We start from the raw sequence: 20,298 nt of genomic DNA, 5'->3' as shown, positions 1-20,298 counted from the left end.
TGACATAAGATGGCGAGCTGTCGCGAAAACGCGGGATCACGTGATTACCAGGGGTCGAACTGCTCCTTGGATATCAAAGAGAAAAGAAAAATGCTGGTGTATCTGCCTGTACTTCGTAAGGTTTTACATATACGTTGTGTAGTTTATATTTAGAAGAGTAAATAGAGCTGCCATTACATGCAAAAATATATGCAGTCGCTGTCCATGCCGTGGTCCCCGAAAAAAAAAAAAAAAAAAAAAAAAAAAAAAAAAAACACCCAGAACGCCTTCAACATGCTACCACTCGGAATTCGGAATTCAACTCCGATGTCCCGCGATAGAGCTACAGATCGATGAGATCCGGTGGGGGTCCTACACCCCTGAGCAGAACAATAGTGTTGCCACTGACAAGCGAGGCTCCCACTTTCTCGTTGAACTCTAACAGACGTCCTCCTTCAACGTGGAACACCCTCAACTTGTCGCTTTCCTTCGATGACTGGTTGTTGACGTTTTCCACCTGCAGACTCTTCGCAGCAGCATCCAACACTCGTCCAACCACCCAGTCCTTACTGTAGAAAAAGGCTCCCTTGGGATATTTTGCTTTGGCTGTCTCGGCCTCGGCTTCCACATAAAGATACACTCTCTTCTCCGGTGCCAACTTGTCGTCTCCCTTGGCAGTCTTTTTGAGGTTGTTTACAGCGACGAGTCTTTGGGCGGCCGAGGTAGGTTTCGGCTTTGGAAGTGCTCTGCCCATTTCCTCCTTCCTAGCACTGCCCCAAGCTCGCAACTTGGCGAAAGCACCCCTGGTCCTTTCCGCGACGTCAACCTGCGAAAGTGCAGGCCGCGCGCCTATTGGTATAAGATTCTTGCAGTTGTGGTCTTCTTTTAGTCGATGCGTGTGGCAATAATCTCTTCGACAGGTTTGGCAATGCACGCCAGGGTTCCTCGCCGTTCCTACGGTCGTGGAGCACGATGGTGAATCGCAGGGTTTCGTAGATACTCGGTACTGTAGTTGTTTTCCAGCGCCGATGCTCGATTTCGCCAGCTCAGCCTCGCGCCGTCGTCGTGCCCAAGCCCCGGGATTGGCGCATTTGTGCGAGTCTTCGGTGCGGTGCTCTTGACAAAAAGTCTTGTTGCAGCTCTGGCATAAGAAAGGTAGGAAATCTATTTGGTTGCAGTATTGAAGTTGGCAGTGTTTGCCTACTAAGGTCGCATCGTTGTGGTCATCCATTTTGCGGTAACTCGTTGTCTCGTCTGAGACAGGTGTAGAGGAGGAAGACGCCATCTCGGGCTAAAGTGGAGGTGCTTTTCGCCTCGTTTCTCTTTATACACGACGCTGTATTCTTGATTTCAAATCCCGGCGTTGGGGGCGCTGACAATGACAGGCGAAACGAAGCGCTCGGGGTGAGGCGAAGAAGACGAGGAGTGGAGGCGCCGGATGATGTGTCCAGGCAGCCTCGAGTGCTTCTAGAATCATCAGGGCGTTTCTCCCCTGGCAGTGGCGGTTCCTGAGCAATGACGGCATTCAGCTGATAGCACTTGACCATTTGGATTTTCTTAGTCATCAGCCTAAAGAATGGTCAAAGTGTGTCAACAAAACCATACAATAATAGCCAACCAGATTCGAGAATGAAATGACCCAACCAATGCCACCGATTTGATTTCATCCCGTTTTTACATGCCAAAACAGAAAGAGCGCCAGTTTTGTTCACTGTTTGATCTTTGTTACAGTTCAGGAGAGTGTCAATTCACAGTGAATACTCGTTATATCTAACTTCCATCTTCGAATTATTCATCGCTCTCTTTGGTGGGCTTCTTCCCCAGTAAGTGCTCTCTTCCAGTAGTTGGAGCTTGGCCCACATAGTCGGGACCTCCATACGCCTTGAACCCTTCATGGAACGCCCATTCGACAGCATTCTCAACGGGCTCGTCGAAAATAGCCGGAAGGAAGGGAACTACACCAAGTCCCAGACCAATGGGTCCCCAAGTCTTGAGCCTCTGGTTCTTGAGCGATTTCATAGCTTTCCCCGAGTACTTGACCACTGAGTGTATCGTGAAAGCGGGAAGGCCCATGCTGGCAAGACTCTGGAAGACCGCTCGCTGAACCATGACGGTTCGGTAATCCTGCAGCGGGGAAACGACTCCAGGTACGCCCGGTTTCGAATCGTTTGTTCCGTCCGCGGTAGGAAGTCCTCTGAGTATACGCTGGTTCTGCAGATAGGCTTTGTAGCCTTCATACGAGACGTCACCTAAGATGTAGAGCCATGATACACCGTAGGCCGCCCGGACGAGCCCCGGGTGCGCGACTGGTCGAAATGATTCGCCGATATCCGAGGTGTATGCGACATATCTATGCGCCGACGACAGTACGGTTCTTATACGGTTGGTGTAGGCTGCGTATCTGATGTTGCTCTCCGTCGAATCGGCGGTGCTGTTATATTGCGTAAGACTCTGGTGTTTCAAAGTGCCAATTGAGGTTTTCGCTCACTGGCCCTCGGCAATATCTTCCATCAAGTGGTCCAGCTTGTCCACCGATGGTGTGTGGCTCGTCGTATCCGTTGCATCGTGCGCTGATGAAGGAATTGGGGAATTCGGAGTGGTCGGAACAAGCCCTTTCTCGTCTTTCGAATCAGAGTCTTTTGTTTTCGAATTCCACCAACCCATTGTGCAAATCGCGCAATGTTTTGCGTGTCAACCGTACCCTCTGATCGCGGTGCTCATTCTTTTTTTTGTGGAGGGGAGGAGCCTGCCTTCCTTCCGATCCGATCCTCCTTGAGAAACTTCCTCGGATAATTCAGGATCGCTGATGTCACCACGATAGTATTTACCGAGGTTTAGACGAACGTTTTATTGTGGCCAGAATTATTAGGCGTGGAATGCTGGTTTTACCGAGATCGAGGATTTCAAGAGCTTTGGCAAACATTGACCTTTCACACCAGCGAACACGAACCTCAAATCCGCCCCCCTCCCCGTCCATCGAACCAATTCCTATTCTGTGGTTCGTCACTCGTCCCAGCCGTCAAAATGGTCCAAATGTACACTATCCTCGGCCGCCAGGTCGGCTCCCACTGGGTAAGTGACTGCCCCGGTTTTACGTCCTTTGACCCGGTGTGATCCGAGGTGACGATATCAAGCCGTTTCTGATCTGATCAATAGCTGGCGATTGCTACCCTCTCGACCCTTTTCACCGGTACCTACCTTGCCTCGTCCGGCGGTAGCAGCAAGAAGCAGTCGACGACCACTCCCCCTATCAATGCCTCGACCCCCGATGAGGCGGACTTCATCAAGTGCGTCATTTTGAAAGAAACGAGAGCCATTGAATCTTAGACGTCCGGCCAAACTAACGAGGTATTAGGAAATTCTTGGAAGAGGCGGACGGGAAGAAGGAGGCAAAGCATTAAGGATGAATCTATGAACCCAATTGTCGCGCGAATGATCCAGGCCGGACGTAACGGCAATCCGGTCTGATTTTCCCTCTGTATTTTGCGTCTTGTGGACGGCTCATGGCCGAGGAATTGCACGCCAAGCGATTTCGCACAGGCATAGTGTACATATAAATGACGGCCAGACATTGCGACACCTTCTTGAATGCAGATCTAGGTCTATTCACGACCCTTGGAGCCTCTGTGACCCCGCCTCCCATAACCTCACCCGAGACGGACTTTTGCGATTCCAGGCATCGAAACATACGCCAGCTGCCCAATTGACCCCCTCCTCTGTATCTGTGAATTCTAGTCGAGGCCAGCCAGCCTTTGCACATTCTGCGCGGTTATACTTCACGATTGGCCGAGCTTTCCCGCCATTATAAGTTCAGCTTCTACACACCCTCGGCATCGTACCTGACGAGGTCCAAGCGAAGACGGTACACCCAGACTTCGACGAATGCTTCACATGCAACACACATCACGGTGTAGGCATTAAGTCGTAGAATTGACTATCAGCAGTATCTATTCAATTCCACGGCAATCCCACCGCCATACACTTGGACAATTCAGCCAATAAATATTGCCCAGGGCTGACGACTAGGACATAAATTGGCTGTCAAGGACTCTCTCTCTCCCCCTTCTCGCAGCAGCTCAGTTCTTAAGGTGCGCCAGCCTAGGGGTTGCTTGCTTGAACCCAAATCTACCAGAAAGTATACCGTCCTGCTCTTAACGTTAGCTTTCTTAGAGCGAGACAGATTGAAGGAGCAATCGTTATGGGAAAGGACCTACGAGAGCAGTATGCCAGAAGAAAGTGGTAACAAACCACCCAAAAAGACACTCGAAGCCGGGCCAAACTCTGGTGCTAGGCCACCAACTAAAGGAGTTCTTGACAACAGATTTTGCCAACTCCTCGGGGGTTGCTGAATGAATGTTAGCTTGTGATGTCCTCTTCTTCCCATGTCGGGAGATTGGGCGTGGCGGCTATGACAAAGCGTACTCAAGAAGATGTCTGTGGTGCGACCGGCCAAGATTGGTTCGAGGATATCCCGAGCAGCTTCGTAGGGGGACCCTTCCGGGAAGTCATACTTGGGCGCATTCAGGAAGAATTTTGTCCTGACGCCTCCGGTCACAATCTAAGTCGTGGAGTGGCATTAGCTATCTCTCGTTCCATGATCTCTCGTCCCATGGCTCTTTTGGGGCGGAAGGAATCCAACTCACATAAATAACCTTGACGCCGAACGGGGCCATTTCAATGCGAAGGGTATCCGACAGCGAGTGTACGGCTGCCTTTGACGCGTTGTATAATCCCTGGAGCGGCAAGGGAATGATACCGACGAGAGAGCCGATGTTGATGATCTGGCCCTTGGCCGCGATCACCTGGGGAGCAAAGGCCTGAGTAACCTCGACAAGGCCGAATAGGTTGACGTTAAACATCTTTTTTGCCTGTTCGAGGTCTGTATCGAGGATGGTTGCGTTGTATCCTAGATGCATGGAATTTAGACCATCTCGATAGCTCAAAAAGGGGGAGCGAGGGTCTCTTCAGGCATCACTCACCACATCCCGAGTTATTGACAAGGAAGTCAAGCCTCCCCTCTGTATATCTGTTGACTGCTACGGCAGCTTCCTTGATTGACTCGGACGACTCCACATCCAGCTGTACTGTCTCAATACCCAACTTCTTGAGGTGGGCAAGCTTTTCAAGGTTGCGTCCGGTCGCCAGCACGCGGACCCCGCGGCGATGGAACTCTTGAGCAAGAGCATCGCCGATTCCGCCCTCGCTGCACCCAGTAATCAGCGCGGTCTGTTTCGAAGAGTTGGCCATCGTCGCAAATTTTTCGGGTACAAGTAACTATCAAGATTTTTCTCAGGCCGATTCGGGTACTTTTCTTTCTTTTTGTGTTATGGGCTGGGAGATGAGCACGTCAAGATGCGTGTAAGTGTAAGCCGGGCTCGCCTGCGGCGCAGCGAAGCTAACATCGGCGGCTTTCAGCCCGGTTGCCACCTCAGCTTCCAGGCATACAATTTGAGAAGTTTGTGCAACATCAGATAATCTCGTCCTATTCAATCTTGTAGTTTGACAATCGAATATTAATACAATCAGGCTGGCGTTCTTTTTCTCACGCGTGCCATCGACCGTCTAGGGTAGCTCAGACTCTACCCACACCCAGAACAGAGCTCTCTATCAATTTAGATAAGATAGGCATTACTGATATTGCACTATGAAGATGAAGAGGTATATGCATCTAGCAAGACGACTTGCTAATTACAAAGCAAATAGCGAAGGTCCTCGACAATGGCTTAAGCCCCGTCCAAACGCATGAACCACGCTTGGAGGCTCGAAACACACCTGCATGAAGGACTCTCTTTCGGCTCCTCGCTTAAAAGAGACCTTCATCCGATCTGACTACCCTTGAAGCAGAGAAGGTTTAAATTGTCCTAAAGGCTGAGTACGTAGATCTTACAATGTCGACGGTCGAGGTTGGGGAGAGCTAGGGGTCTTGAAAATAGCCGTTTGATTTATCCACTCGTACAGCCGGGTATTTGTGAAGATCAGAACTCTTGGTGTGGAACATTGTGGTTCTTGGCGATGGGAATTGCCGGTTGTAGCGGCACACCTATTCCCACGTCCAAGTCCGCCGCAAGTCCCATTGATATAACATCGAAGCATTAAGGTTTGGGCAGGTTTTAGCGTTCCTGGAGACTGGGCCGATCGGTTCTTGCCGGTGTCAAGGCTGGGGACAAGACCAAGGGAGGAGAGAAGGGCGGGTCGGGGGCGAAACAACAGCAAGCAAAACCTGGAGAGCAAATGCTCAGCCCACGGCGATCAGTAGGACGCATTTCGGTTTCATCCGGCCGAGCTGTCAATGTCAGCCTTTTTACGAAGAGAGTTTTCCCGCCCATGTCCAGTCCATCCCATACCCTGTCGCCCCATCATTACAAGTTTGGCGTCTCAACAGCCCCAGTTCATCCTCATGACGATTAATGCACCCCGGTGACCTAGCCTCCTCTATTCTCAGGTCGTCTGCGATGAGATATTGTATCACGCATTTGAGAATCTCTGTGCTCCTCAAACCTCTATGTTAATCATGCCGCTTATACTCAACTGTACCTGGTAGCATTGTATTCATGCAATATCCCAGTGATTCTGGCGTACTGCGCCTCTGGGTCGTGTCTCTAACTTCAGCTTTAGTAGATGCGATACATAGAAGTCCAGATGATAAAGGGTAGATCTGGTGCGTCAGAATAGCTCGAGCTTCGAGACATGAGCGCTGGGCGCATCAAAAGATCGGCAAACCTTGTTTCCAGGTCTCTTCTCGAGTGGCTAAAATTCATGCCCCCTTTCTCACGCAAAACGGGCGTGCTAAGAACAGCATGATATAGATTATGTGAATAAGAAAAATCGATGAGGATGAAGGGAAGAGGGGTCCCGAGGATCCTTGGCCGGGGGCACTGGCTCCTTGATATGTTGATAGCCTAAGTTCCCTGTTGATTTATTCCGCAGAATTTCGACTGCCTCTGTTAGCCTTACAAAGCAGTACACGTACCCACATCGAGGAGCAGCAAAATAGTTTACCAAGAGCCCATTCATCATTTCCTTGAGATGGGGTGCAAGCACAGACACAAGTTGGTTTCGTTCTGCAAAAGAGCACGAAGTACAAATGCAGTTTAGCCTCAGGCCCTCGACTGGATTCAGTGTTCCTCTTAAACTTTAGGTGGGGTGTGTTAAGCCTTAGCGGCATTTGATCGGTGTGTCCAGGCCGAAAGTGTTTGTCGGGTCGCGTCTTTAACGCGTCTTGGAGAAACCGCCCCTCTTCGTGTCAGAGATCTCGTCACTCTGTTCCCTTCATCACCAAGAATGTTCGAATCCTCCAATTGATCTACGCAGTTCCAAACTTCCCCTTCCAAGTCGTAAAGTAGCCGATCTCATACGAAAACCCTTGTCGCTCTAGATAATTACTGCATTGCTCTCGACCCCGAATGTCCCCATCAAGCGAACCCCCGGGGCCATGCCCAGGTGACGTTTCGGTCAGGAAGAACAAGCCCTCCGAAGCCAAGCGACACGAGGAATACCAGTATCTAGACCTGGTGCGAGAGATTCTCGACAACGGCGAGCATCGTCCTGACAGGTGAGCCAAAGAGAGTTGTTTCCGTTACACCCAGGTGGATCATCTATCGGCTATGCATGTAGTTCACTGCGCCGTCTTGTAAAACGATGGGGTGCGCATGCATGAGCACACACAACGATATGCATCATCCGCCAAACTGGATAGACACCTAATCTGGGGAATCTCACCAGGACCGGAACCGGCACCTATGCAATTTTCGCTCCCACGCCCCTCAAATTCTCCCTTAATCGCAACGGCGAGCCGATCCTTCCTCTCCTCACCACGAAACGTGTCTTCCTCAAGGCAGTAGTCGCTGAGCTCCTCTGGTTCGTCGAGGGTAATACCTCGTCGCTAGCATTGAGCGAGAAGGGTGTGAAGATATGGGATGGCAACGGCTCCCGAGAGTTCCTCGATGGCGTCGGCCTGTCGCACCGTGAGGTTGGTGATCTAGGCCCCGTATACGGCTTTCAGTGGCGACACTTTGGCGCCGAGTACGTAGACGCAAAGACGGATTATACCGGCCAGGGTGTAGACCAACTCGCTGAGGTTGTTCACAAACTACGGACGAATCCCTACGACCGGCGCATTATTCTATCGGCCTGGAATGTTGCAGATCTCAAGAAGATGGCCCTCCCCCCTTGCCACATGTTTGCCCAATTCTACGTTTCTTACCCGCGGGACCGGACCACAGCACCCCCAGGACAACAAGAAGCGGAACGACCGAAGGGCCACCTGAATTGCCAGCTCTACCAGAGGTCTTGCGACATGGGCCTTGGAGTTCCCTTCAACATCGCTAGCTACGCCTTATTGACACATATGATTGCGCATGTCTGCGACCTAGTCCCGGGAACTTTCACGCACGTCTTGGGAGACGCCCATGTGTACCTGGACCACGTCGATGCCTTGCGGTTGCAGTTAGAGCGCGAGCCTCGCGACTTCCCAACACTCGAGATTACGAGAGAGAAGGGCGGGAGCATTGATGGATGGCAAGCTGAGGACTTTGTGGTGAAGGGCTACGACCCACATAAGAGTATAGCTATGAAGATGTCGGTGTGAAGAGGGATGGCGTAGACTTGTCGTATAGAAGTGCAGAGAGGCTGCACCTGTGGTGATCTCGGCTCTCTTGGAATGCGCTGGGTTATGTGTTAACGAATGGGAAGGACTAATTGGGTACGATGTTTATATTTTTGCCGTTCTCTGCAGGGTTGCTCAAACATCTCCCGCTGTCAAGTCATTAATCGATATTCAGCAAGTCTGTCTCTGCATATCTGTCTCCCCGGGCCCAGCAGATCGACCCATATTATTGAAGCTTGCTGCCGGAACAAGTTGCCCTGTTTTGCCAAAATTGATGGCCAGTCCATCTATCCTTGTTTCCTCTCCCCATCCCCACACGTCAAGCATTGGGTGGTGGGTGGTTCTTCGAAGGGCTCGAAGAACATTAGTACCATGGGATATCAATCGATATACTCGGTTAACGTCAATCCTCAAGCCTGGAACCTTATCCTCCGTCCTCGTATGGCAGGCACCTGTCATATGCGATTGAAACGACCATCAAACGGCGATTCTGAATTGTTCCTGAATCCAATGCATGCTATAAATCAAGCTGCATGGGAGCCAGCGACATTTATTTAATGAATTCTTCCCCTATTAAAACAAGTCTAGCAAGCTTTACGAAGGAGCAATCCGACCCGAATTCTTCAAGGGAATAAAAGAAACCAGCATCTCAAGTCCGCGTCCATCTCTGGGATATCGGGCTGCTTGCATCCGCTCTCAGCTCCTTCTCTCCTCGGGAGTGAGGTCCAATGCCTTTTTCACATGCAATCCGCCAGTCTGATATCAGTGTTTTGAGGGAAAGCGCCACACAGTCCAAGTTCCACTCCCAAAGACGCACCTTCCAACCTTCCTCCACTGGTCTTCCTCCGCGTTTCACAGTGCGGACTGTGCCTTCAGGCCGACGCCCGAGAAACAAGGCATTCACTAAACGCTTTGTATCGTGTATCACGTATCTCACCGCCCCGCCACCTCGATTTCTTCTCCCACTTTTGCCTCAAACGAGTTTCCCACCTCCCCCATTTTACATTTTTCTGGTCTCCGGATACAACGATTTCCCTTCACTATTCATCCCATCAATTGCATCACCATCGCGACCAGGCCTTTACCCCTCGGATAATAGGGCGACATTATCCCGTCGCCTTCGTTATCGCGTTGGTAATTATTATTTTCCTGTTCTAGCTTCGCCTACTATTTGAAGCCTCGTCAGTCCTGACTCCGGGGTTGGCCTTCGCCAACTGGGCCCTCCTTACCGCCCCTAACCCACGACCACTTTCCCCATCACCTCAAAACCCTCGCCATGGCCGATACTGATCATGTTATGGCCAATGGCCTTCCAACCTCACCTCCCGTCGCAGTCGCAATCGCGGAGACTTCTCCCGCTCCTACCACCATTCCTCCTCCAGTTTCCACGCCCACACCCGCTCCACCGCGACCGCCTCGCTCATCGACGCCTCGCGAACGCCATTCTTTGACCCTCGACCAGAGACGCGCCTTACGGCGATGGGCCAACAGTCAACAGACGCGCCCCAGTCACCGAGCCTGCATCGAGTGGTTCCAGCGCGAGTACGGACAAGTCATCAGCCAGTCCACAGTCTCCCACAGCTTGTCTCCAAAGTACTCGAGGCTCGACGGTGATAATCCCCAGCTGAGCGGGTCTCGACTGCGCTTTGGAAACTGGCCCGACGTCGAGCGACTTGTTCTTCTTTGGTACCAGCGGGGACTTGCTAGCGGCCGCCACCCTACAAATGAAGAGCTTGCCGAGAAGGCAAAGAGCATCTTCGCCGCTCTACCTCGATACAAGGATGAACAACCTCCCGAGTTCTCGCCAGGCTGGATCCATCGATTCAAGAAGCGCTACGGTCTGCTCGTGCGACGCCAACGCCGCCACGGGGATGTTGAGAACCCAGCCGAAGACATTGACTACCTTGCCGAATGCGTGCCCCGATTCATGCCTATTGTCGCTGATACTAGCCCGGCCGCCATGAGAGAGCAGATTGTCCGTGTCGTTGGCGTGGAGCCATCGCTCAACACATGCGCGCTTGTGCGCGACGAGATTATCCGACGGCAGTCGACGCCCGCACCTTACAGCGGCGCTGCTGCTATTGTCGCCAACCAAGCTGCCGCAGCCGTCGCAGCAAATGGCGGAGATGCTTCTCCCCATCCCCCGATCGACTCCCAGCTGTACGCGGATAACGAGGATGACCCCGAGGTTGTCCTGCAGAATGCTCTTAGGCAACTGCAACAAGAAGAGGCCGAGGCTGAGGCTAGCGCAGCCTCTGTTCGCCAGGAACGGGAACGTGCCGAGCAGCTTGGCCAGCCTGGAGTATCTATCAATACGCCGACGCGCCAGAGCAGCTCGAGGATTTCAAACGACGAAGATTTGAACCTCAAGCCTATCAGCTCTGCTGCTCCAGTATCGAATTATGATCGGCCTGTGCTCTGCCCCTTCTGTGTTAATCAGCGAATGCTTCGCACTATTAAGGAAGCAGTGGAGCATCTCTCGACGCATGTTGTGGTGTAAAATTACAACAGAACAAACCCAACAGACAGAATTCTCAGCTTTGTGGCCTCCCTTTGTCTGTTTTCCCACGCATTTCCCCAACAATCATCAACACTCTAATCAGACCTGTCTACCTCACTGTCTCCCCATTCTCCCCCTGGGGATACCTATCAGTATGGGCTATCCAGCCACTCTACCCAAACAAGCCCCAAGTTTCACATCACGATAACCCGGATACGACGTCATGGTTCTCTATCTTCCCCGACCAGCAGTTTCTCTTTCATAATCTCTTAGAAATCATACCCATGGCGCCGTCCGGATTCGAACCTCCCTCCTGTCTGAGATGACACTCACAGACAAAAAATTAAAACGAAAAAAGGTAGCGAGTCTACGCTGTCTATCCGAGCGGCAGGCCTTCGAAGCCGTAACCCGGAAAGGGTATGTTTTGTATGATCATGTCTGGTCATGGGAAGGTTTTGTACGAAAATACTTGAAGAGTTTTCACATCATGTTTTCGCCGTCCTTTTCTTTTCCCCCCCTTTTCCGTTTTCAACTCTCGGTCGTTTCCTCAAATCATCCTGAGTTGTCAGTCTTCGAGCTTTCGTATTCGTTATTGGGGTTCCTGTCCGGTCCCCTTCATCTCCTTCGGCAAAGCTGGAGTCTTTTCGTCTTTTGATACGGTTTTTTTTTTTTTTCTTTTCGGTTTCAAGGTTTCCGGTTCGGGTTCTGGTCTGCGTATACCATTTTGTTTTCACACAAAAAAAGGTGGTAAGAAGGAAAGTGAATGCTTTATGGATGTTACGGGCTTTACTTCCACCTTTTTTTCTTTCTTTCTTGTTTTCTTCAGGCAGACCCTTTCTTCCTTTCAAACATCTAATACGTAGCAATGAAATGAAATACGTGTGGAAACTCGAGCCTTGCGTGTTGTCCGTTGATCTGTGTCGAGTGGTTTGATTGAAGGACTCTCGTCCGTCTTACCCTTGGTTTATCTCTGTAGCATCCGGTTGACGAGATGGCGAATATGGGCGTTCCATGCTTCATGAACATCAATACATATACCAACCAGAAAGGAAGGGATTGGGAAAATCATTCGTTGTCGTAAATTGAGCAAGGCAAAGACAGGACTGGAATATTCATAGACCGAAGATTGATTCACATACAATACATCAAGGCACCCGAGGAAATAAAAACAAAATGTTCATTTTAACTACTGGGTTTACTCCCCGAAACGCCGTTTCCTAAAAACATGAAACAAAAAAAAAAAAAAAAAAAAAAAAAAAAAAAAATGAAGAAAGATGAGAAAGATCCTAAACGTGTCCATCACTCCGCTTTCTCCTTGACCAACTCCCCCTATGTCACAGATAGAAAAGAAGAAGAAGAAAAGAGAGAGGAGTGAAGGTCTGGTAAATCGGATTTGAGAAAAGGGGGAAGGTGGGAGGGGGTATGCAGAATGGTTCGTTCGTCCACGGCTTGACAAAGTCTCTATTTTCAAAGTCGTAGGACTCGAGGCATCAAATGCGGTACTAGAGCCGCAACGGCATCATACACTGAATAGGTATCGAGGAATGAAGCAGAAAAACATCAGAGAGGAAGCTAAGTTGAAACAAAAGGTGGCGGCATTGGGGGCGTCTTCAGATGACCCGTGCCCCACAAGAAGAAAGAGCGAATTGGGTATGTAAAGAAGAGGTATAAAGGAAAACAAAAAATAGGGCAAAGAGAAGAAGAGAAAAGACAAAAAAAGAACAAGTAGAAGAAAAGGAAAGAAAGTAACAAAAAAAGCGTTGGTATAATGGGAACAAGGGGAGGTTTTAGAAATGCCTACCCTTGATTGCCTACTCTTAGTCCATTTCCAGCCGTGTCAGCATTCGTCATATCCCGTCAGACTCATCATGAAATTCAAAACTTTGGTTGATGCCGCGCAGAATGGTTGACAAGTATGATATCGTTCGTCTCGCCGTCTAAAACTATCCGGCGTCCATAGCTTGCATCGTAGGTTGAAGGAGGCGGGATGCATCGTATAAGAGGTGGTTGTAATCAGTGTAGACGGATAACCTGTCTCTGGTCCCTCCCTTCTGTCACTTCTAACACGAAAGTCGTCTTAATGTGCGAGGGAGAGAGCTGCGCTTCCGGGGAAGGGCGCCAGTTCGGGCTTCCATCCACGTGCTCGGGTATAAGCCAACCTCGCACTTGAAGTAGATGTCAGGACTGCGGCTAATGGCATCTCGACATCTCGGCATCTTGCGCAGAAATCTAGACGAGCTCGGCGAAGAGGAAGAGCTTCTCGTTGCGCTCCAAAGCCCTGTTAAGGTCGTTATCGCTCAGTAGGCTCGGCTTGTCGTTCGTTTGCTCATCTTTGTATGAAAGTTGAAGTTCGTCGCCCGGCGGGATCCGAAGTCGCTCGCAAACCTTGTCGTACAGCTGCTGGAACGATACGTCGGTTGGAACGCGGATCGCATAGAGCTCACCGTTGAAATGGAATTTGACCTTCATGGACGGTGTTCCCTGGTTCATGCCTGAAGACAAAGGCGCGTAAGAAAGCTGCTGCGGTGGCAAAGACGGGATTTGGGGAGCCATACCTGGCGGACCGTTGAATCCTCCACTGCCCGGTTGGCGTGGCGTTGCCGAACCTACACCATACGTATTTCCGTTGAGGTTGTTTCGCGACGATTGACGGGAAGCCGCGTCCCCGGGAGATTCGGTCGAAGACTGCCCAGAGAGCCTGTAATCGTCATTTTCAGGGTTGGGCTCGATCTCGTAATCACCTTCCCGAGGAGCGAAGAACTGTTTGACCAAGTTGCACCTCGAGATATGAGGGGGTTGGGCAAGCAGATTCTTGACATATTCGTCGAGATTTCGCAATCTTCCCTGAGTAATCTGGTCCGTGACGTAATTTACTGGCCCAGGCATGTAGGGCAGCGTGCGCTTCTGCGCTGGGGTATTTCCAGCCTCAACAGGGAATTCCGTCAACAGCGCAATCTGGAAGTCATAGAAATCCTCGTAATACCGTGACAATTCCCATCGCCGGCCATTTTCGAGTTCGGCTTCGATGACAAACCAGTACTTCTCGTCCGCGAAACAGTACTTTGGAATCTGGGCAGCCACAGGAGCAAAGAGCTGCGACGCGCTCTTGAACCCGTACATGCTGTTAGGGTAGGCGCCAGCTTGTTGCATGTTGTTTGTTTGCTGTTGATATCCGGGAGAGGCCATTTGTTGCGGGGGCTGGAAATGTGACCGTTTGGTTAGCATCCCGGGTAACTAAGAAGAGCAGCCGGGTTGGAATGACTACGGTGAGGAACAGCGGGGAGAAATGGAGGGTTCTTACATATGCGCCGTTCTGAGGGCTCATCAACGGAGGTTGCTGCTGGTGGGGTTGAGCGAATTGCTGTTGGGGTTGTCCCTGTTGTTGCTGCAGGCTTAATCTGTCCATCCCTTGCTCAAGGCCTTGTGAAGGTGGGCCGCCAGCCTCGAACTTGCCCAAAGTGATGCTACTATTCTTGTACTCTGCGGCCATCTTCTTCCATTCCTCAACCTTGGGAATGCCTGCCTTCTTAACTGCCTCGTGCGGGTTTGGAACGGCCGTGTTGGTTGCCATGTCTCGGATTTCGACAAAAGTGACGGGAATGAGACCTGGGCCACCAAGTCTTCCGATCGGCTTGGCTACGAACCACTCGGGGTTTGATTGAGCGATGACTATGATCGCCTCCCCAGCCTTGGCTTCGAGTTCGTCCGCACGTTCTGCCTGAAAGTCATAAAGGACGATGCCGTATACCATGGCCCCAGATTTCCCCGTCTTCGAACTGCGTTGGCTCTGCGCCATTGGGGGACTGCCCATACCTCCTACGCCTGGCATTGCGGCCGCGCCATTTTCCGAATACCCCGAGTCATGTTCTGCTTTGGGAACGGCGGGTTTCCCGCCATCTGCGCTCTCCCGTTCGGTTCGGCCGAGAGCTTGGAAGAAGGCGACGGGGACAAGGCCACGAGCATCGGGGAGGGCTGGATTGCAAGCTTCGTACCATTCCGTATCATTCTCCCTTCCAATGACATGGAAAAAGTCTCCCCTTGAAAAGCTCAGCTCTTGGCTGGACCGCGCAGAATAATCGTAGAGGGCTCGGATTACCTGAGTTGGTACAAATAGAAAGGGTTAGCATTCAAAACAGTAAATGCTTATATTATAGAGAGCCACAAGATACGCAGGAGACGGCATCGTTACCGACTGGTGCCTTTGCGGGATGGGAATGGATAGACTTGGCAAGAAGAGTCTGTTCTAGCCATATCCTCATACCTTCTTAGGGGGGACGATTGCGACGGCAGACTTAGGAGTTATGGATACTTGAGGTTTATCCTTCTCACCCTTAATGGATCTCCGTAAGGCCTGTAAACCCCAATTTCTTGTCAGCATTCCGGTGATTCAATCAGTAGGATTAGTTTATAGGAGGTAGAGATAGAGAGGTAGAGATAGAGAGGTAGAGTAGAGAAATAGATCAGATGGGATACAGTGAGGAACGAACGTAAGGATCGATCAGGTAACAAAGAGAGGGATCTAGAGATAACTCTCATCTGTCTAACCCCGTTCATCCCGGAATGTCCAGGGCAGAGTTAGGATATCAGGATGGAGAGTGGTAACCCCGCATCAGAGGAGACGGACGCATCACAAACCTTCATCGTTATGTGCAACTATGCCTGCCAATGTGCAGACTTAGAATTTCAGAGGTGTCTTCTTCGCCTTTTCCTTCTGTTTCTCCTCCCTCAAAAAAATTCCGCTCCCCAATGTGCCAGTGTATGCGGTTTCCGACGACCTGAAGTCGAGTCGAGTCTGCTTGCCCACTTCTTCGTACTGTATCGAGTATCGCTCAATAAATAACCTTTAAAGTGCCAGTTCCCCTGCACACAGGTTTCACCGAAAAGATGAGGAAACTTCCAACAGCTCGTGGATGGAAGCGGACACGGTCGAGATATGGTAGGTCGGTGACTGAATGCGAACGGAACCGAGGCTGGGCGTGGGCGTGTGCGCGGGCGTCTTTGTCTCGAGGATCAATGCTTGAAAGAGCCTCTAACCTTGCCGAAAGTCGTAAGGTGTGGGAAATTGATGTGTGTGATTATGAGAGTGGGAGTCGGGTGGAACGGGTCGGAATCGAAGGGGACACGATCGCGAACAAGACGGCGATGGAGAAGTTTCGATATCGACGATACAGCGCTTCCGTTCTGAGAATTGGTAATGCGCCTAAGACAGTCCAGCGATGGCAGGCGCTATTCGTGGGTTTATTTCGTAGGGAGGCGACAAGCAATTCGAATCCTTCTCAAACCAAGTCCTCGGTTTACTTGCGCCAACAAGGGTTGATATTGGTGACTGATTAGGCGTGATGGTGTGGTCGAGGGAAATTAAATCTCGCAAGTCGACAGGTTATCGTAGCGATTAAGCGTTGACCAGGTCCCAGTGATTGACGACAATGAATCCAGGAGAAAAGGAAATATTCCAGTGGGAATCACGCGATATTGAAAAGCGCATTAATGGCGTCGTGGAAGGACGAAGAGAGATCAACAGGAGAGGAAGGTGGGCGGATGTGGGTGGGCGTGGGCTGTATAGGAGGGACCGACCAGGTCTTGAAAGAAAGTTCAATGATGGACAGTCTACCTTTGTCGGACTCCAGTGTAACCAATATCGATTAATGTACCGCACTATTCCTGGAGGAGAAGGAATAGGGTGGTGCTGGGCAAAGTGCTCGGCGAAGTGCTGGTGCTGGTGCTGTGAAGACCAGTAATGACATCGATGGTACAAGGGATACAAAGGTTACGACAGCATCAGGGTCTGGGACCGGAGTGATATTTGATTGATGGAGGGGAAAGCACTGTATGGATGGTTTATGCGCCGGGTGCGTGGGTGTGGGTGGGTGTGGATGCCTTGCCCCAGTTCGTACACGGTATTGATTGAATTGATTGATTTGATGGAGTCACTTTTGCTGGATGAACCTTCCCTTTGGGCGGCAGGTGGGTTGGGGCGACTTCCATGTGGTGGAGGGATGTGGTGGAGGGGGAAGGAAGGAGGGGAAACATACAAATGTTTGAGGTAACCGGTGGGAGAAGAGCAGGTACTGAGGGGTACAGACAGGGTTTGAGGGGACGGTTGGTACAATTGTAGCGATATGGGGTACTGAGGTACAAGTTTACAACACAAGCCTGCCTGGCTGGGCGGGGAATGTAGACCTGGGCCAAGGCTCTCAGGCTCTCAGGCTCTCTGCTCAATCAATCGATGAAGCTTAGGTCTGACTTCACAATTGACTCGATTCGGGGTGTAGTTCCTCTTACATCGGCATGATTCATCTTCTATGAACTCTTCCGTAAACAATCCACAATGGAGGAGCTTTTCTCGATTAACATCACATATCATCGAGAATCCAGGCCCAGGCAACCTTCCTGCTGTACGACCCAGACCTCATTGATTCAATGAATCATTGCAGGCTCAGGGTGGGGATCCATCCCGCCCATCCACTCTCGACACGCAATGCTGTGGTTGTCAGGGGGTTCACCAACTCCATTGATCAATCAATTAATTACGGTTGCAGTGGGAAGGAGAAAAAAAATTGTGCGAGGTACAGTACGCTACTGCAATGTCTATCAAGCCAGTTCGATGTCGATAAATGATCGAATGGTCCTTTGGCGACTAGCAGTCTGGTGTGGGCAGAGACTGGTGGCGATTGGTTTCGGCAATATTGATGCCATCATTGGTATTCGCTCACTGACACTTGGTGTTGGATTCAGCTGTCCCACCCCAAGTCTGCCTACACCTGACACTCCATTCACTCCCCAAATCCGTCCATCAATGATGACACGACGCGGCGTAGCCTAGGCTCTGGACCGTGGTAGTCGTGCACGCTAAACTAAAGTACTAAAGAGTGTGTCCAGTGCGTGGTCCCTGGCAACCTTGGATACAAAGTCCAAGTCATCCAAGGACTTCGTAGACTCCACCACACACTATCGAACCTGGAAACCCTACCACCGAGAGACATTGACTTCGATCCGTCCAGAATAGCGTGCAGTGCCTCGCGGGTGTTAGCTCTGAGCTAGTCACATTGAATCATCTTAGCAATTCCCTAGCCCAATGGCGGCCCTCGATGGGCGGTCCCTTGAATCGGAACTCGTGCGGTCGTTGCCTGACAATGGGGCTGGTCTCCAATGCTTGAACACGACCAGGCCGGCTAGTCCGTACAACTTAAATCCGTCAGGACGCCACATCGAAGACTCCAGCCCTTCCAGATCGACCACCCCGGTCCATCCCCGTTGATGCTTCAGGTCAGGTTTTCGCCGATCCGTTAAAGCCCGAAGATGAGCAGACGCTTGAATAAAACACAGTTTGCGACTTGTCGCCTGCTTCTCTAGCTCCCATGCCTTTAATTAGTTGGAGCAAAGTTCTTCTTCGTTGAAGCAAATCGGGGATCGCTCATCGTTCTCATCCAAGATGTGTCCACGAGACATGGCTGACTCTGCATGTTCTACTCGTTTCATTCAAGCTCCATGGTTTATGTTTCCGGAATCCAAGACAAGGAGCCGGCCGCCTAACACAACATCAGATATTTAGTAGGTCTCGAAAACGGACCATCTTGCGAGTTCACGCCCCCAAAACTAGTCAAGAGAAGAGAACGAAAGCTGCTTGTTCCGGTTTCTTTCGTTTGCCGGGCATTTCTCTTCCCGTACTCTATATAACCATTTTCGGAGAATGGATCTTCAGAAATGCCGTGCAGCTCCAAGTCATTACTAGCAATGAAATGGACCGGCGCGAAGGCGAAGGCAAAGATCTGGGGCCATTCACCAAAGGCCCGCTTGACCTGAAGAGGTGTATCATCATACATCCGGGTGTGGGCATTCCGTCCGAAAGAGCCTCCAATTCCATCAAATCTGAACATGAGCACTCTGGCTTGGGACACCGGCTATTTTGACTTTACTTCGTACTTCGTAATGCCAAATTTCATTCGCAGAGAAAAAAGAATCGAACACCAAAGACAGGCGCGTCGAGCGAGGTGGGTACCTTGCGTTGCTGTGTTACTTCATCTGTGCTTTGTAGGTTGAAGAAGGCTCCAATGTTCCTTTCCATGCCTGTCCAAGGATCGACATGAAACGCCCACATTAGGAATAGGAAACAGCCCCCATTCTGCGATGCATGCTTCAGACGCTGCAGTACCTGTTAGTAGTGCTACCACACTCATTTGTTAGTTGTGCCGGAAAAGGCCTGCGGAGTGCTTGGCTTGACGACAATTTCATCATTCGCCATCTCTCATCCCACACCTACAACTCCTTTCTAGGTCGACGCTGTTTACCACACCTTCACAACACTTTGACAGAAGTTGTCGGCTGTGCGCGGTAAGAAAAGAAAACGCGGGGAAGCAGAGTTCGGGCACCTTGGACGATCCCATCCCCAGAGTGCCAAAGATATCGAACCCACTATGAAATATCAGAGATGCGCCCAAACTACCGGCAAATCAACAGGGTTCTATCGCTCTCGGGGAACCGCCGTGCCCCGTGATCATTACTTCACAAAGGTAGAGAGTATGAGGTACAAGCAGAATAAAGAGTGACCCAGCGAATGTGAAGGGCCTACTTCCGCCTCGGGCATACATTCGGTTCCCGTGAATATCAAACTTGCCATGGCTCAGCGAAAATTCGTCGTGGTATCCGCTTCCGCTTCCGGGACGGGGAATGTTCTAGGCGACCTGTCGACCTGGTTCGGGAATGGATGGATGTCTGGCTACGTCAGCGAGAAGATTTTGTTTTTTTTTCTCTCTCATTCAATCAGGTCTCGTGCGAGATCGTTGCTTCTTCGGCTCCCTAGCCTCACGCCGATGACTAGAACCGCCGAGGAAGCCTCCACTAAATGCTCTATTTGGTGATGTGATCTCCTTTTGTGTCCAAGTTCCCTGGATAAAGTCATTGACATTCCTGCTGGTCAGAAACACCGAGACCAGGAATGCCAAAGAAGCAAGGAGGGGGTGTGTTTCATAGTGAAAACTTGGGACGAAGACTGGGAAGCATGGTGAAGTAGCAGCCAGTCCAACGGTGTAGTTTGTCTAATTGGCGTTGGACGGTTGCCACTACCCGCCTTCGTTGCCGCCCGCACTACTGAATCAACCCAGCCCGAGTTTTCGCTTCTAGATGAAGCCAGGCTGGGCCAACCAACCGTCACAGGCTACTCTTCGTGGCCACTGACTACAAAGTGCAAAGTAGGGCATCGAATGTCATCCACAGC

General features: G+C 50.9%; 6 protein-coding genes and 1 pseudogene across 6 annotated transcripts; 3 read left to right on the top strand and 4 right to left on the bottom strand.

The window, feature by feature from the left end:
* Positions 1-322: 322 nt before the first annotated feature.
* Positions 323-1,264, bottom strand: SAPIO_CDS7547 (Zinc finger protein; the record flags this gene model as incomplete). The annotated part of the gene is made up of 2 exons (XM_016789390.1): positions 323-1,120; positions 1,184-1,264. 2 exons carry the CDS (start codon positions 1,262-1,264, stop codon positions 323-325), a joined length of 879 nt encoding a protein of 292 aa, XP_016641217.1.
* A 503-nt stretch (positions 1,265-1,767) lies between these two features.
* On the bottom strand, positions 1,768-2,643 carry SAPIO_CDS7546 (Uncharacterized protein; the record flags this gene model as incomplete). Its single annotated transcript, XM_016789389.1, has 2 exons — positions 1,768-2,410; positions 2,468-2,643. 2 exons carry the CDS (start codon positions 2,641-2,643, stop codon positions 1,768-1,770), a joined length of 819 nt encoding a protein of 272 aa, XP_016641216.1.
* A 360-nt stretch (positions 2,644-3,003) lies between these two features.
* Positions 3,004-3,380, top strand: SAPIO_CDS7545 (uncharacterized protein; the record flags this gene model as incomplete). The annotated part of the gene is made up of 3 exons (XM_016789388.1): positions 3,004-3,051; positions 3,136-3,266; positions 3,335-3,380. 3 exons carry the CDS (start codon positions 3,004-3,006, stop codon positions 3,378-3,380), a joined length of 225 nt encoding a protein of 74 aa, XP_016641215.1.
* A 675-nt stretch (positions 3,381-4,055) lies between these two features.
* SAPIO_CDS7544 (Acylglycerone-phosphate reductase) lies at positions 4,056-5,226 on the bottom strand (the record flags this gene model as incomplete). The annotated part of the gene is made up of 5 exons (XM_016789387.1): positions 4,056-4,124; positions 4,194-4,324; positions 4,402-4,537; positions 4,623-4,885; positions 4,959-5,226. The coding sequence occupies 5 exons, from the start codon at positions 5,224-5,226 to the stop codon at positions 4,056-4,058; spliced, it is 867 nt and encodes a 288-aa protein (XP_016641214.1).
* Positions 5,227-7,382: 2,156 nt separating this feature from the next.
* SAPIO_CDS7543 (Thymidylate synthase) lies at positions 7,383-8,566 on the top strand (the record flags this gene model as incomplete). Its single annotated transcript, XM_016789386.1, has 2 exons — positions 7,383-7,531; positions 7,702-8,566. 2 exons carry the CDS (start codon positions 7,383-7,385, stop codon positions 8,564-8,566), a joined length of 1,014 nt encoding a protein of 337 aa, XP_016641213.1.
* A 1,294-nt stretch (positions 8,567-9,860) lies between these two features.
* SAPIO_CDS7542 lies at positions 9,861-11,084 on the top strand (annotated as a pseudogene; the record flags this gene model as incomplete).
* Positions 11,085-13,313: 2,229 nt separating this feature from the next.
* SAPIO_CDS7541 (Scd2/ral3) lies at positions 13,314-15,462 on the bottom strand (the record flags this gene model as incomplete). The annotated part of the gene is made up of 3 exons (XM_016789385.1): positions 13,314-14,282; positions 14,386-15,180; positions 15,346-15,462. The coding sequence occupies 3 exons, from the start codon at positions 15,460-15,462 to the stop codon at positions 13,314-13,316; spliced, it is 1,881 nt and encodes a 626-aa protein (XP_016641212.1).
* Between the last annotated feature and the right edge of the window lie 4,836 nt (positions 15,463-20,298).

Source organism: Scedosporium apiospermum (assembly GCF_000732125.1).
Source record: "Scedosporium apiospermum strain IHEM 14462 chromosome Unknown SEQ_SAPIO_0110, whole genome shotgun sequence".
In the NCBI taxonomy this organism is placed as follows: domain Eukaryota; kingdom Fungi; phylum Ascomycota; class Sordariomycetes; order Microascales; family Microascaceae; genus Scedosporium; species Scedosporium apiospermum.
Note: the sequence above shows the minus strand (reverse complement) of the source record. Positions and strands in the feature narration are given on the sequence as shown.